Source organism: Eschrichtius robustus, chromosome 3, assembly GCF_028021215.1.
Source record: "Eschrichtius robustus isolate mEscRob2 chromosome 3, mEscRob2.pri, whole genome shotgun sequence".
Lineage (NCBI taxonomy): Eukaryota > Metazoa > Chordata > Mammalia > Artiodactyla > Eschrichtiidae > Eschrichtius > Eschrichtius robustus.
Window position 1 is genome coordinate 76,793,150 of NC_090826.1, and position 17,276 is coordinate 76,810,425.

At 35.6% G+C, this 17,276-nt stretch overlaps 1 protein-coding gene across 2 annotated transcripts in view; it reads left to right on the top strand.

The window, feature by feature from the left end:
* Positions 1-17,276, top strand: part of HS2ST1 (heparan sulfate 2-O-sulfotransferase 1) — a 199,106-nt gene that overhangs the window by 153,937 nt on the left and 27,893 nt on the right. For both annotated transcript variants that reach the window (XM_068540242.1, XM_068540243.1), the window contains exons 2-3: positions 3,432-3,670; positions 12,919-13,004. In XM_068540242.1, coding sequence (XP_068396343.1) covers positions 3,432-3,670; positions 12,919-13,004 — 325 coding nt within the window. The remainder of the gene's footprint in view (positions 1-3,431; positions 3,671-12,918; positions 13,005-17,276) is intronic.

The window sequence follows — 17,276 nt, forward strand, 5'->3', positions numbered from 1 at the left end:
GAAGATTATATTCATGGGTCCTTTAATTTGTACAGAATACAAAACATTTCTCTAAATTATTTAATACATTGAACATTTATTTAAATGTTCGAAGAGAAAAGGTGTTCCCCAAATAATGACCTTAATGTTAAAAAAAACTAGTCAAAGAATATGTTGCAATTTTTAAAGAAATCTTTTCAGTTACTTTTCTTTTTTCTGTAGTCTGATATATACATCTTTGTGACTTTAATCCTTTGTAAGATTTAGGTTGGTGTATTTAATGCAGTGTTTTATACTTCGCTTGATCATTATGTTCTTTCAACAAATAAGCCTTTAATGCCCTGTCAATGCAGAAATAGGTAATTATTGCTATTATGAATGGCCTTTTAAAAGACTTGTGTTTGTTGGTAATCTGCCATGTGGAAAGGTCACTGAACTGAGATGTATGCCACCTTCAATAGGAGCCTAGAAGAACTAGAATTGCCATGAAGTTCAGCGTCCATCTTCAGTGTTTGAAATATTAGTGCCAGTTGTGCTTGGTCTGCCTGTAATATCATGACTCAGATTGCACTCCATGTTATTTGCAGGCTGTACATTTTGTGGTAGTTCCGAAATAACTTGCATAGCAGATTCCCTATAATTCATTACTCAAACATGAAAAAAGCATTACTTCAAAATGCATCTTTAGTATTTTAAATATGCTGCCTACATTCTCTAAGTGTACTCCACATGTGCTGTAACTAATAAAGCTTCCCCACTGATTTAAGAGAGTCTCAGAAGTTATACTAACGAGATGCAGAGCTTCTTTGATTTAAAAAAAAAAAAAAAAGGAACTATTGAGTACTTACTAAGTAAAGAAAATGGCCATATTGCAAACATCCTAACTGGTTTTAAGTATTGTCACAGGAGAAAAGAGATAGTAGTTCACCATCAACAGTAGTTAGTGTTATTTTTCAACTAAGTGAGATTTGATTTTATAGACTAATATTACCAGCAAAAATTATCTTAATATTCCACACTATTTTTATCTTTTTATGTAGTTTTAGGCATAACACTACATTGGTAATTATCTTGTTTGCTTAAGCAAAGTAAAAACATTTGAAAAATAGAAAATGCATATAAATGTATTATTTGAACGAGAAAAGTAGTTACCTGAATTTGCATCTTTTCATAATTTAAGAAACGTTTTTAAATTGTGTGAAATACACGGTTCATATGCTTTAATACACATAGTGAACCAAGAACAATGATTAATTTTAAAAACGTACTAGTTTCATGCTCCAGCTAGAGTTTTAGCACCTTAAAAAATAAAGAATCCATAGACTAAATAATAACTTCTTTTAAAAAAAATAACAAAACCTGTTTCTTTTCCAAATGCTTGATTTCAGAAAAACTAAAAGTAAATTCAGCATTGTTGGTTGTTGGTGTAGCCATTAAAAGTAAAGGTAATTTCATGTATGTCTGGACTGCTGTAGGAAACCTCTCACACTTCTGTCAGCCCTTAAATGACAACAGTACTGTTTTATTTCCCTTAGTAGAAAAAGGAGGGTGTGTGGACATAACAATACCATAATAGTTTTGGATTGTGGTGACAGTTTGAGGTTGTTTGGAAGATAAAATTCTTTTAAAATTATTGAATATAATATGCTTAGGCTCTCCATAAATACATGTTGAATTTAATGAGACAGCTTCCATATCCTATGGAGATGCTTGAGCATCATACATTACCTTGATTATAGATTCATTTGGAAAGTACTGTCAATTTGAAAAATATTATGCTTTCTAAACGTGTGGTATATGCTTCTTAAAAGTCTGTCCAGATTTCTTTTTCTTTCTATTTCTTCTTAGTGTTTTTCTATGCATTGTCTTTTTTTCTTGGCCCTTAAATGTTGGTATTTCCTAAGATTCTGTTCTAAGATTACTGTCTCTTTCCATGCTATGTATTCTACATTATCTAGGTAGTTTCATCCATTCCTATGGTTTTCCCAGATGTCTTTCTTCTACATGAACCTATATTCTCAGCACTTGACCTATGTGCCCAATTATCTTTATCTCCTGTGTGTCCTGGACAATCCAACAGTATGTTCAACATTAAGCTCATCTCTTTTTCTCCACATTCCCAACCAACTCTCCCCCATGAAAATGGATACACTTGTATGCATATATGTGCTTCTCTTCCTGCTTTGGAAAGCACACTGCTAGTAAGCAGCAGGCCTGAAACTTTAATTCAAGTCTTCTGAATGTGAATCCTCAGCTCAGAGCATACTCTATTAACATAGTGGCCATATCTTCTGAACCAAAATTTAAGATGCACAGTCAGACAATATTTGAAGCCTGAACTTGTTATTGTAATTATACCACATTGCTTTTTCATGTCACTTTACTAAATTGTTGCCAGTATGGTAGGTAGATGCTAATACACATGTAATGTAAAACTGCAGTTATGTATGAGACATGCAGTATGAGGTATATACACATACATTGTGTGTGTGTGTGTGTGTGTGTGTGTGTGTGTGTGTGTGATTTGACCTAGTTAGGGAGATTAGATGATGCTTCCCTTGCAAGTGAAGATTAAATTCAATGTGAAGTTTGAGGAGTTCACTAGGTAGGGTCGAGGTAGAGGGAGAATGGATGAGAGTTCAAGGCAGGTAAGATAGCTTGCACAGAGATCTGGTGGTAGGAGGGTGCATGCTGTGTGTGAACAGTTGTCTTTGTGCAAACTAACTTGCAATTTTGTTATTTTTTTCCCCTCATTTCTTCCCCTTTTCTTTCTTTATTTGAAGCTGAAGTTTATATTAAATAGAGAGTAGTCGAAAGCAAAATGTTACTGCTTTTCAAACTGCTTGGTGGACACTGATTTGAATTAGACGAACCATGGAATTTAAGGAATAAACATAACCAGGACTTATCTGTAATGCAACACCAAAAAGAAAAAGGTTTTATTATGGTGTCGTTTCTACTGTTGTTACCTGAAAATCACACCAGCATTTATAATCACTGCCCTGCTACATTTTGATAAAGCAGGTGATGACTACATCCTAAGTAATACATTTCAAAATCATTGCCTAAATTATAAGTAATTTATTTTCTAAGTGTATTTTTTACTGTGAAGTTTAGTATTCTATGCAGTCTGTCTTTATGTGTTTGAAAATTAATTCAGGCTGTAGAAATTCTATTGGAATGAAAAGTGTCTTTTGAAAGACACTGAAGAACTCTCTGGTCTGTGGAGTTCTAAACTTGATGACTGTTTATTCTTTCATTCTTCATATGCATGTGTACTATCCTTCAGAGGTAATTCTGAAGTTTTGGCCCTCAAAACATTTTTTCAGCTGCTCTTAACCCAGTTCTTGAGTAGGAAAACTATGTTCCAGGAATAGGAAATTATTTTCAGTGTTTACAACTTCCTTATAGTGTCTTTTAAAACTAAGTTCATAATCTGTTTTACTTTGCAGAAAGGGCTATTGCAAGACATGAAGTTCGAGAGATTGAGCAGCGACATACGATGGATGGCCCTCGGCAAGATGCAGCTTTAGATGAGGAAGAAGACATGGTGATCATTTACAACAGAGTCCCCAAAACTGCAAGCACCTCTTTTACCAATATTGCCTATGACCTATGTGCAAAGAATAAATACCATGTTCTTCACATCAACACTACCAAAAATAATCCAGTAATGTCACTGCAAGATCAGGTAAATACCACGTAGGGGATGCATAATGTTTTCTGACACTTCCTAACTCAAATTTTGTATCTCAAGGAGGTAAAGCATTTTAAGGGAGATATATGCTGAGCCCAGTGGATTGTAAGTTTCTTGGGGGAAAGGACCAACCGAACTTACCTGTAATTTTACATTCTTCACATTCTTGAATTATTGAAGAGACTATTGATGCTCTTCAGTATGGTATCCTTTTAAAAATGTGAAATATTTTTAGCAGATGCCCTGCAATAAAAATCATTATATTGTCTCCACTTATGATTGAGAAATCTTTATCTGACGAATACCTATATTCTATATGGTTCAGTTTTGTGACTAGACTCCTGAATGTCATCTTATCTTTACCTTAATTTATGTAAGTATTAGCTATAAACTCCTGACAAACAGGGATTGTGGCTTATATGTTTAACACAATCTTGCCTTTCAAGTTGTTAAGAATCTTTAGATAAACAGGTAGATAGATAATTGTATGAAATGGTTTTAAGAAAAGTGGAGCAAGTTATCATGAAATGAAATTGACTCCCCTCTTTAGCAATAGTTTCAGATATTTTCTTCACACCTGGAGTTCTGACTATAATTATAAAGTTCTATCTACAGATATTGAAGGGAATGGGAATTGGGCCCCATAAGATGAAAAGATAATATTTGAAAATACTATGTAGGATCAAATACCATTTTGAGATAACTTATTAGAAAGGTATTTGTGATAGTCATATAGTTAGAATGTATTTATCTGTTTGATTGAAAATAGCTGAACTTGTTTTATTGTCACAGAATTGATTGTTATCCCACTACTTAGCATACCTATAATCCTCACACTGAAGCAAGAGAATAACATTGATACACAAGGTTAGGATCACTTTCTTGCTAGAGAGCTATTTGTAAAGGCTAATTGTATATGGCATATCATCTGCCCATGTAATTCTTGGCTCTCTGAATTATCCCTAATTACTCTTTTTTATAAAACCAAAAATCTACATTCATCAGCCAAATCAAATAACTCTTCTGTAAATGAGAAGAAACATGAGCTAAGTGGGTCATAAAAACTATTCATTATGTAATATTGTATATCTCAAGGGCAAGTATCTTAAATCATCAGGTTTTATACAGTGTGTAGTAGATTTTAAGTGTATTTGCATGATTGCTTTTCAGAATATATCTTGGTTTGAAAGGAACATTTCTTAGCACTCGCATAATAATTTTAGATTTCTTCAGTAGTATTGTTTAGAAAAATAAAGTCAGCTTGTTTGTTCAGATTTTTAGAATTTGTGTCCAAATTTTGTGTCCAGCATTACAAAGTTGTCTGGCAGCTATGAGATTTCTGAAAATGACATCGACCTTTTTTTTTTTTTTCCTCATGAAATATAAATCTACAGAAGCTCACCACATAAGACATTTATAGGCATCAGGTAGTGGTACATTTCCCCGGTTGCATTTGGATGAGATAAAACTTCTGTTTTTCTTTCAATAGCTTGTCGTGTGTGTGTGTGTGTAAATATATGCAGCAAAAGAGAAGCGTAAACACTATCTTAAAGGCAACTGGATTACATAATGAACAGCACTTAAAACATGTTTGGGCAGAGTAGAAGAATAGTCTTAATCACTAGTTGACATACTTCAAAATGTCAGCTGGTAGTTCAACACCTGGTCTTAATTAGGAATAGCTTATATACCAAATGTTCTCTAATATACCATATCTAAATTATTTACTAGTCTCTTGTTCTGTGTAGAAGCAGTTCTTCAAACAAGTCATAAGTACCGCTTCCCTTCCCTTTGCATGACATATTAGGTAGTGTTTTAATTTCACTTTCAATCTAGTAAGCTTCATTTAGATGTGCAGTTTTGAATTACTAGATGCCTTGAAAATAATTTTTAAAATATCCCCTGAACCCCATCTTGTACAACACACTTGATTTTAATGCCATATTTTTATTGTTCTTGTGAACTGTCCTCAACTGCCCTATTATTTATATAGGAATTAATAAATGACCTATTTTGCTCTTCTTTCTTCTCTCTGAGAAATAGTTTCTAATCAGTATCTAACTCAAGTGAGACTTAAAAGATGAGATTTTTATTAAATCTGCTGTTGTCCCAATCTTCCATTCAAAGCCCAGTTTGCTCATAAAAATGTTTAGGGATGTAATAGGTGATTACACCCTTAATTCCCTCACCTTCCAACCTCAGCAGTCCAGTCTGCTTAATATCTATCTGCCTTTAGCCCCAGCTCTTTCCTAGATGTATTTTGTACTGGGGACGGTGCTAAACTGTTTACATGCTTAATTATTTCTCACAAAAATTTTAGAGGCAAAGCCCAAATGTTTCTAGTCTGGTATAAAAGTATTCAATGTCTTAACAGTTATGGGTATTCTTAGAAACAGTTCTCAACTCTGCTTGCAAGTTTTCATTTATTTATTGCGTATGTAATGTATACAGAGATTATGCTACATTCTTTGAGGAATTACCAAAGAAATAAAAAGCAAGGCTATGTCTTTCAAGGAGCTTATTTATAATTTACTAGGGAATGTAACACATAATCGCAGGAACTATGAGGACTATTCAAAGAAAACATCAGTTTATGGTGTTCTCACCAAAATGTTTAACCTGGACCTCATCTTGAGCAAACAGGCAAATCCATATGGTAGAACATTCTCTAGAACAACTGTCCTGAACTCTTCTAAAGTGTCAATGTCATGACAACCAAAAAAAGGGGGGGGGGAGGGGAGATAGACTAGAGGAGACTAAAGAGACATGAAAACCAAATGTAGTCTGTGACCCATGATTGGATCCTTGATCAAAAATGTCTGCTACTTCAATTCAGAAACAAATAAGTGTGCGTGTGCATAGAGAAAAAGGGGGAAAGAAGGAGATAAACAGAAGTGACAAAACGTTAACAGTTACCCTTGGTGAAGAGTGTACAGATGTTGACTACTATTCTTTCAACTTTTCCGTAGTTTAGGAATTTTTCAAAATTAAGAAGTTTGGATGAAATAAGAGGAACAGTTAGAACAAGGAGATTAGAAGATAAACATTTGAGAATATAAGGCATGAGAAGACTAAGTGGTAAGAATGAGGTGGACTCAGTCACGAAAGTTATATTTTTGAGATATGGGCTTTACTCCGTTAATAGACAGGGATTGGCAGGAGACAGGTAATCGGCTCTTCTAGTTGGAAAATGAAGTTTACTCTGCTCTCACAAAATATCTCTGTATTACAGCACATCTTGTCTTTAAAGTAACTGTGCCAAATAGGTGTAAGTGGTAGCATCTTTTATGATCTTTCTTAATTCTTTTCTGCTCTCACATATTTAGGTCTGATCATATTTAAGATCTTTCTAAGAAACTGGAAATATCCAGAATTTGCATTCTCTGTAGAACAGTGTAGTAATTTTTTTTTTCTTTTTAATTTACTGTTAAACCAACTTCTGGTCATTTGCAGTAGTGCATATGGTTTGATATTAGTTGCAGATACTGATTTTTCAGAGCAGCACTTTAGATGAATGCTTCTCAACCTATAATGTGTATACAGAACACCAGTTAAAATACAGATGCCTATTCAGAAGGACTAAGATAAAGCCTGATATTCTGAATTTCTAAAAAGCTTCCTGTTAATGCCAAAACTGACGCTTCTGGTCCTTGAACCAAAGTTTGAGTAGCAAAGATCTAGAATAGGATTCTCAGTGCAGTGATGGGAAGATGCATATTACAATCTTCACAGGATGGTGAGTTACTTATCTTTAAATTCGTATTCCTACCTCCACAGGAAAATCCAAATTCCTTATCTAGGCCAACAGGTCCTTCTTAATCAAGCCCTTGTCCATTGTCCCTCGCTTCAACCTCTTATTTACTAACCACACTGGCCTTTTGGTTCTCTGAACGCACCAAGCCTTTCCCGCTTCAAGGCCGCTATACTTATTTCCTCTTAGAATGCACTTCTCCTGGCTTCTCACAATTGTCTTCGTGTTATCCATTTAAGGTTTCAGCTTAATGACCTCTTCATAGCGAAACCTTACTTGGCCATCCTATATATTAAATACCTCTTCCAAGTTACTGTGTACCATCATTCTTTCAGTATCTTTCCTATTACTTATTGATTTATTCGTTTACTGTCTTTTTCTCTATTATAATTTAAGCTCCTTAAGGGCAGGAACCTTGCCTTGTTCACCTTGTATCCCTGTGCTTAGAACCGTGCCTGAGACAGAGTAGATACATAAATTTTTTGTTGCATGAATGAATGAACAAATGAACCCATTTAGATTCTGAAGGCAGTTCTTAGCTGAGCATGATGCCGTGATGATAATTGCTGGCAGAGGTAGCCCCTCTGATTGACAGCAGTATGAGCATGACCTCTCCTTACCTCAGGTGATATGGGACACATGCACCCCTCCCCCCCCCCACACACACACACAAAGTGATTGAACAACACAGTTCTGAATTTTAGTGAAGATAGTATATTATGTTCTATTGTTGCTGAACCTTTCTTATATTTTATCCAACCATTACTCAGTTTTTCTCTTTGCATAGAAAACTTCCTGTCTAGTTTAGTCTCATAAAACTACCCACAGCTGTACAATGAATGTTTACTTTAAGTATATGCATGAGTAGGAGTTTGGTATGTATAATTACCCAAGTTAATAGTAGTGTTCACTCAATAGGTAGTAATTACAAAGTTGGAATTTGGCCAGGATGTTCGGGATGAGGTTCCTACTTTTAGATAGTGAAAACAAGTTCTTTTGTGATCACAGATAATCATAATGTTGAGATTAATCTCATTAAGAATATAAGTCTAGACATAGTGTTAGTGAGATTGTGCTTTCTCAGCTTTTCCTATAGCACTGGTTCAGGTCTGGTTCGACTAGCAAATAAATCACAACACCACTCCCTACGTTGTTGCTTGTGTTTTCCCTAAAGGCATCTTGTGATTACTTGCTAGCCTGACTCTGCTTGAGTTATAAAATCTGACAAAAATCACAGTTTAGGATCTGCTCCAGGCTAGCCATAAAAACATCTCTTTGCCTGTACTATATCTAACTACTACTTCTGAAACATCCTTCTTGATAGCCTTTTGCAATCAGAGTATGGAAATTCTCTTTGGATAATGTCACTATGGTGACTTTATTTCTTTTCCCCAAGAGTTTTCAGTGTCTTCAGACTCAACCTCATTTGATACTATTAGCTTTGCTCCTTTTTGCCTCTCACTTTATCGTTCATTAGTGCCAAGTATCATAGTCAGAAAGAATCTGTAAAATGAACTGAGTAAAAGCTTGCTTACCTGATCTGCATTTCCCCCTATTCCTCTCTATTCCAGAGCTTTATCTCAAGGTCTTGGGCAGAATGCTCCACTGTAGAGGAAAACCAGAAGAAAAACTGAGAGGCAAGTGGTACAGAAGAGGCGAGAAGGCAGAAAATGACAGGGCAGGAACTGCAGCTAGACTGGTGAAAGGGAACAAGTGAAGATGAAGAGAGGAGGGCAGGGAAAACTCTGGAGAACTAAGAGGATAAATATTAAACATGGCTAAAAGGAGAAGTGGCTAAATTAATACTTTGAAAGGAAAATTTTAAAAAATACTGTTCTTCAAAGAGGATTAATTAGATCCTTATGTCCTTGGAGATCGCTTTTGAAGAGGAGATTAGGATGGTGTAGAATTTCAGTTGTATGTAAATGACACTTCTAAATGCTCAGACCATTCTCCAGATTAGTGTGAATCACCGCTTTAACCTTATTGACAGCATTTGTTTGCTTAGCACTTTTTTCTTTCCTGTGAAGGGAAGGTAAATCTCAGCTCAGCATCTTTTGATTATTGCAAATTGTAAATCAGCCACAGCTTTATTAATGAGACTTTAACAGATTGCCTGAGTTAAATGTTGATGAGATGAAAGAAAAAAAAAACGTATACATATATATTAAGTACGTAGCCTTCAGTATTCTCTTAGTTGGAGATTAGAGAAAGATTCTGTGGGTTTTGGAGACTTAGCAATAATGTAGTGTAGAGAATTTAAAAGCAATAATAACCCACCTGAATTTATGTCAGAATGAATTTAGTAAAATAAAATTCAGTGTCCTACAGAGGCATTTAGACTGGATCTCTTAGTTTTGACCAGCAGTGTTCAACCCCTGAGGTTACCCAAGACAATAAAAAGGCAAGAGTAAGTCAGTGGCCATTGTTGAAAAATGGTTATTCAGTACGAGCAGTATGAGAGTAGTGAACAGGGCAGATTGGAAGTTGAGATTATAATGAATGTAATGAGGAAAATAAACAATTGAGAGAGATATATCAACAGAGCTTTGAGATCTTGGAGGTTGAGGAGTTTTGAATGACTGAATCTCAGGGGTTTCCTGAGCAGTGGATAAAGCCTGAAATTCTCAGTGTCCAAGTTTGTTGATCAGAATTATAGTACAAATGATATCTGTCTGCTCTTCTTTCAAATCCTTCTGGTTCCCCCCTCCCTTGTTTAAATTGGACAATAATAGATTAAAGAAATTAGCTAGTGGTATAGAAGGATGATTGGACCAAAATCTGAGGTATGTGGTTCTTGGGCTTCAGTTTCTTTATCTATAAAATAATGAGTACAGGATATCCTTGGCCCTTTCACCTCTAAAATGCTGATTCTATAAACAAGAGAGTTTGAGTTTGGTGACAGCAGTAGAAGATTCATGCCTTGTTCTGTTCTGTTCTGTTCCCTGAGTCCACCTGGAGGCACAACCCTTTTACTTATTTTGTTACTTTTTATGCTGTGTTTCTTGGCATGCTTTGGTTCTGATGTGCTTCAGGCATCACTGTGTGTGGGTAGATGGAGAAGACTGAGTAGCAGGGTCATTCTGCTCCCGTCCCCCATTCTTTTTTATATATTGTAGTAGCTTATAAGATAATCTTTAAAAAATTGTTCTATTTCAGTATACTTTTTTCCGTATCACAGAAGCTGTGACTATGAGAATATATCCTTGCTAAAGAGCTTCTGTAGACCTCAGGCCTCCTTTGCAGGTGCTGCGGAAACAAGCTTCACATTGATAAAACCAAGAGCTAGGTCCTGGGCCCACACACACTAAAGTCTTGTTCCTTGGTGTGGCCCATTGACCTGGCCATCACGTGGAAACTTGTTAGAAGTCCAGAAACTTGGACCCCACTCCAGACCTTCTGAATCAGAATCTGTGTTTTAACAAGAGTCCCAGATGATTCATTTGCACATTGAGTTTGGGAAGCCTGGCAGCTGTCCAGATTTCATCCAGCTATCTGGGCTCTTCACCTCACATCGAAGGACACATGGCAGATGAAGTGTGTCTTTAGGAGGATTTAGTTTGATCTTGACTGTCCTTTGGAAGCGTGAGGGAAAAAAGGATACTTGAAGTTTACACCTAAGTCTTTCATCACAGTGTACTATGATCCTCTAACATTTGGCTTATATAACACTGTTTTGTCAGACTTCAATCTGGCATCTCCTTTCATTTCTCTCTTACACCATCACATCCATATTAAATCAGCTTCTGGAAAATAGAACTGAGTTGTAAATATGTCTTAAGTACCCTTGAACCATCACCTACCATTCCTATTCTCTTTGCCTTCTATTTCTCCCTCATTTGGTGCTGAAATACTGAAACTGATTTTCATAGAATCAAAAGCTTGTTTAATTTACCATTAGGTGAAAATTATAAGGATTTTTCATATTCAACATGTAAAATTTTTTAAGGATTCAGTTTATGGGTTATGTAATTTTTAATTTTCTGTTTCTTTTTCACTTGTCACTTGATATTTTTATTCCATTTGATGCCTTACTTGAAGAAGAAATAGGAAAGAACCTGGGAATCTCAAGTCACACATTTGTTTGGCTCTTCTGTTTTGGCGGGGAAAAACTGCAAATATCTGCAAAAATATAATTGTGTATTCTCTAACGCAAAATAATTTTGTTATCTACATCCAATTTTCAGATTTTAAGGATGTGTGTGTGTAAGATAATAACATCAGGTTCATTTCATTTCCCTTCTAAAAACTCCATTATTTCTCTTAGTATATGAGTTATTGATGCTTCCCCTAAAAAATAAATTCTACTTCCAGAATCTTCCATTTTTCCTTAGTTCACATCATCCGACATAAGGTTGCTTCTGCACTGTTTCCCTACTCTGTCCTTACCAATGGGCCTTATCCAGGAGGTAGCCATCATTCATTGCTATTAACTTATTGACTGACCTGGTAAGAAGTGCTCCAGAATATCTCCATGTGACTAACTCTATTCTAAAATGTAAATGAAAGATTGATAAGTTGGCAGAAGTATGTGATTGACAGTCCTGTGTGTTAGAGGCTGAGGTCACAGCTTGCAGATGCTTTCAGTGCAGCAGGGGGCAGTGGGCCCCCAACCCCTCACCTATCCCCACCCTGTCTCTAGTCTCCAGAAGAGATTCTCAACCACCTGCTGTTGATCATGCAGAGATTTTCTTATCAGAAATTTATACCATTTTTCTTTGAGAAATTACGTATCACTGCCTTGCAGCTGGTTTATAAAGTTCTGTATTAACCAGTTTTTAACATTTTTATAATATATTTACAGTTAAATAATTTTTATATTAACTAATCTTTTGTATACTTCTAATTCCAATGGATTAAAATAGTAATATTTAGATATTTTTAAAATTTTATGTGTATCAGACCTCTAATTTGATTAAGCTTTTTTATCAACAAGTTAATGATATCTGCTCAAGTTTATGCTATCTGCTCTTAGCTCTTTAAAGTCTTCTGTTTGTCATTCTTTCTTTAATCATTTGGATTAAGGATTAGTTGATATTTGTTACTTGTTGAGTCATTAATAAATGAGAACTTTTATGAAGAACAAGTCTCTGAGAAGAAAACAGATTTGCATAGATTATCCCCATACTGAAGTGCTGCCTGCCTTAGCTTGGGCGTTGGTACCCACCCTCCCCTCCCCTCCCTTCCCCTCCCTTCCCCTCCCCCTATAAATGTACTCACTATACAGTGTCATAAATGGTTGCCTTGTGCAGTTTTGTTTTCAGGATCCTCTTTCACTCTTTTCTGAGTGTGGTGATAGTAGCTTCTCTATGATGAATTAGCAATTACAGGTCACACTATGCTTTCCTTAGTTGAAGCCTGTATTTCAAGCTCTGTAATCGTCAAAGTGGTGTGATCGCTTTTGAATGTCTAAATGAAAAGTATTTTGCTGTCACCAAACTTCATTTTCTTTAGATTGTACTTAAATAATGAGTATGTTCTCCTTTTTTAGGTGCGCTTTGTAAAGAATATAACTTCCTGGAAAGAGATGAAACCAGGGTTTTATCATGGGCACGTTTCTTATTTGGATTTTGCAAAGTAAGTTATATCTAAAATGATACACGAAAGAATGCTTTGGACTTTAGCAACCTAAAAAGGAATCAATTTATTAAATTATTATGATTTTGATATTTAAAAAACGTACTGGCTTGTGTTTGCCACTTTTAGATATGTAATTTAAATATACCTTCTAGTGTTTTACTGCCCTCTAGTGTTCATAAATTGATAATTGTCATATTAATTTTAGAAATTCAACGTAGATTAAATTTAGGTAATACCCTTTAAAGTTATTTATTATTATTATGTTTCTGCTTCCTGTACAGTCAAATGACACTGTTTTAGGAGAGCCCCAAGTTTTAAGCTAGAGGCCAATCAGAGTATGACTTACTATGTTGCTGACTGAGAACAGAGAAAGCAAAGGAGCCATTACTCAGTTATTGGTGCCCTGAAGTGTCTGCTTCTCAGCCAAGACACATTTCCCCTTGGGCTACCTTGTTTTAGCTTTAAAAATGAGATATATTCTAAAGAGACTTTTTTTTTTTCCTGAGTGAATGGCGTTTTTGGTTTTTTTAAAAACATGTTTATTGGAGTATAATTGCTTTACAGTGGTGTGTTAGTTTCTGCTTTATAACAAAGTGAATCAGCTATACATATACATATATCCCCATACCTCCTCCCTCTTGCATCTCCCTCCTATGCTCCCTATCCCACCCCTCTAGGTGGTCAGAAAGCACCAAGCTGATCTCCCTGTGCTATGTGGCTGCTTCCCACTAGCTACCTATTTTACGTTCGGTAGTGTATATATGTCCATGCCACTCTCACACTTTATCCCAGCTTACTGTTCCCCCTCCCCATGTCCTCAAGTCCATTCTCTACGTCTGCATCTTTATTCCTGTCCTGCCCCTAGGTTCTTCAGAACCATTTTTATTTTTTAGATTCCATATATACATGTTAGCATACAGTATTTATTTTTCTCTTTCTGACTTACTGTATGACAGTCAGACTAACTCTGTATGACAGTCTCTAGGTCCGTCCACCTCACTACAAATAACTCAATTTCATCTCTTTTTATGGCCAAGTAATATTCCATTGTATATATGTGCCACATCTTCTTTATCCATTCATCTGTCGATGGACATACTTAGGTTGCTTCCATGTCCTGGCTATTGTAAATAGAGCTGCAATGAATATTGTGGTACATGAATTTTTGAATTATGGTTTTCTCAGGGTATATGCCCAGTAGTTGGATTGCTGGGTTGTATGGTAGTTCTATTTTTAGTTTTTTAAGGAACCTCCATACTGTTCTCCATAGTGACTGTATCAATTTACATTCCCACCAACAGTGCAAGAGGGTTCCCTTTTCTCCACACTCTCTCCAGCATTTATTGTTTGTAGATTTTTTGATGATGGCCATTCTGACTGGTGTGAGGTGATACCTCATTGTAGTTTTGATTTGGATTTCTCTGATTAGTGATGTTGAGCATCCTTTCATGTGTTTGTTGGCAATCTGTATATCTTCTTTGGAGAAATGTCTATTTAGGTCTTCTGCCCATTTTTAGATTGGGTTGTTTGTTTTTTTGATATTGAGCTGCATGAGATGTTTATAAATTTTGGAGATTAATCCTTTGTCAGTTGCTTCATTTGCAAATATTTTCTCCCATTCTGATGGTTGTCTTTTCATCTTGTTTATGGTTTCCTTTGCTGTGCAAAAGCTTTTATGTTTCATTAGGTCCCATTTGTTTATTTTTGTTGTTATTTCCATTACTCTAGGAGGTGGGTCAAAAAGGATCTTGCTGTGATTTATGTAATAAAGTGTTCTGTCTGTGTTTTCCTCTAAGCGTTTTATAGTGTCTGGCCTTACATTTAGGTCTTTATCCATTTTGAGTTTATTTTTGTACACGGTGTTAGGGAGTGTTCTAATTTCATTCTTTTACATATAGCTGTCCAGTTTTCCCAGCACCACTTATTGAAGAGGCTGTCTTTTCTCCATTGTATACTCTTGCCTCCTTTATCAAAGATAAGGTGACCATATGTGCATGGGTTTATCTCTGGGCTTTCTATCCTGTTCCATTGATCTATATTTCTGTTTGGGTGCCAGTACCATACTGTCTTGATTACTGTAGCTTTGTAGTATAGTCTGAAGTCAGGGAGCCTGATTCCTCCAGCTACATTTTTCTTTCTCAAGATTGCTTTGGCTATTCGGGGTCTTTTGTGTTTCCACACAAATTGTGCAATTTTTCGTTCTAGTTCTGTGAAAAATGCCATTGGTAGATTGATAGGGATTGCATTGAATCTGTAGATTGTTTTGGGTAGTATAGTCATTTTCACAATGTTGATTCTTCCAATCCAAGAACATGGTATATGTCTCCATCTGTTTGTGTCGTCTTTAATTTCTTTCATCAGTGTCTTATAGTTTTCTGCATACAGGTAGTTTGTCTCCTTAGGTAGGTTTATTCCTAGGCATTTTCTTCTTTTTGTTGCAATGGCAAATGGGAGTGTTTCCATAATTTGTCTTTCACATTTTTCATCATTAGTGTATAGGAATGCAAGAGATTTCTGTGCATTAATTTTGTATGCTGCTACTTTACTAAATTCATTGATTAGCTCTAGTAGTTTTCTGGTAGCATCTTTAGAATTCTCTATGTATAGTGTCATGTCATCTGAAAACAGTGACAGTTTTACTTCTTCTTTTCCGATTTGGATTCCTTTTATTTCATTTTCTTCTCTGATTGCTGTGGCTAAAACTTCCAAAACTATGTTGAATAATAGTGGTGAGAGTGGACACCCTTGTCTTGTTCCTGATCTTAGAGGAAATCGTTTCAGTTTTTCACCATTGAGAATGATGTTTGCCGTGGGTTTGTCATATATGGCCTTTATTATGTTAAGGTAAGTTCCCTCTATGCCTACTTTCTGGAGGGTTTTTATCATAAATGGGTGTTAAATTTTGTCAAAAGCTTTTTCTGCATCTATTGAGATGATCATATGGTTTTTATTCTTCAGTTTGTTAATGTGGTTTATCACATTGATTGATTTGCATATATTGAAGAATCCTTGCATTCCTGGGATAAACCCCACTTGATCATGGTGTATGATCCTTTTAATGTGCTGTTGGATTCTGTTTGCTAGTATTTTGTTGAGGATTTTTGCATCTATGTTCATCAGTGATATTGGCCTGTAGTTTTCTTTCTTTGTGACATCTTTGTCTGATTTTGGTATCAGGGTGATGGTGGCCTCATAGAATGAGTTTGGGAGGGTTCCTCCCTCTGCTATATTTTGGAAGTGTTTGAGAAGGATAGGTGTTAGGTCTTCTCTAAATGTGTGATAGAATTTGCCTGTGAAGCCATCTGGTCCTGGGCTTTTGTTTGTTGGAAGATTTTTAATCATAGTCTCAATTTCAGTGCTTGTGATTGGTCTGTTTAAATTTTCTATTTCTTCCTGGTTCAGTCTTGGAAGGTTGTGCTTTTCTAAGAATTTGTCCGTTTCTTCCAGGTTGTCCATTTTATTGGCATATAGTTGCTTGTAGTAATCTCTCATGATCCTTTGTATTTCTGCAGTGTCAGTTGTACTTCTCCCTTTTCATTTCTAATTCTATTGATTTGAGTCTTCTCCCTTTTTGCTTGATGAGTCTGGCTAATGGTTTATCAATTTTGTTTTATCTTCTCAAAGAACCAGCTTTTAGTTTTATTGATCTTTGCTATCGTCTCCTTCATTTCTTTTTCATTTATTTCTGATCTGATCTTTATGATTTCTTTCCTCCTGCTAACTTTGGGTTTTTTTTTGTACTTCTTTCTCTAATTGCTTTAGATGTAAGGTTAGGTTGTTTGAGATGTTTCTTGTTTCTTGAGGTAGGATTGTATTGCTATAAACTTCCCTCTTAGAACTGCTTTTGCTGCATCCCATAGGTTTTGGGTTGTTGTGTTTTCATTGTCATTTGTTTCTAGGTATTTTTTGATTTCCTTAAAGACACTTTTTTTTAAAGTGATTTTCCTTTATAGTGATTTGCCTGAATCTGCACATAACTAACTCTCATTTTCCATGTTTTTGGGGAGGCATGGGATCAAGGTATTGCTATCATAATTCTCTCAAGAAAAGTTCATAAAACAACAGGCTTACGTATAGTATCCAAGCACTATGTGGTTCCCCCTAGAGTCTGTGCCGCATTAAGTACTAATCAGAAAACTGGTCAAAGGAATATTCTGTAAACATATGTGGCTTGGTGAATCCATTTAAACGTTTTACGTAGCACATCGAGTATCATTATAGGAAAACCTTAAATGCGGATTTTTTCCCTAATCAAACTCTGCACTAACT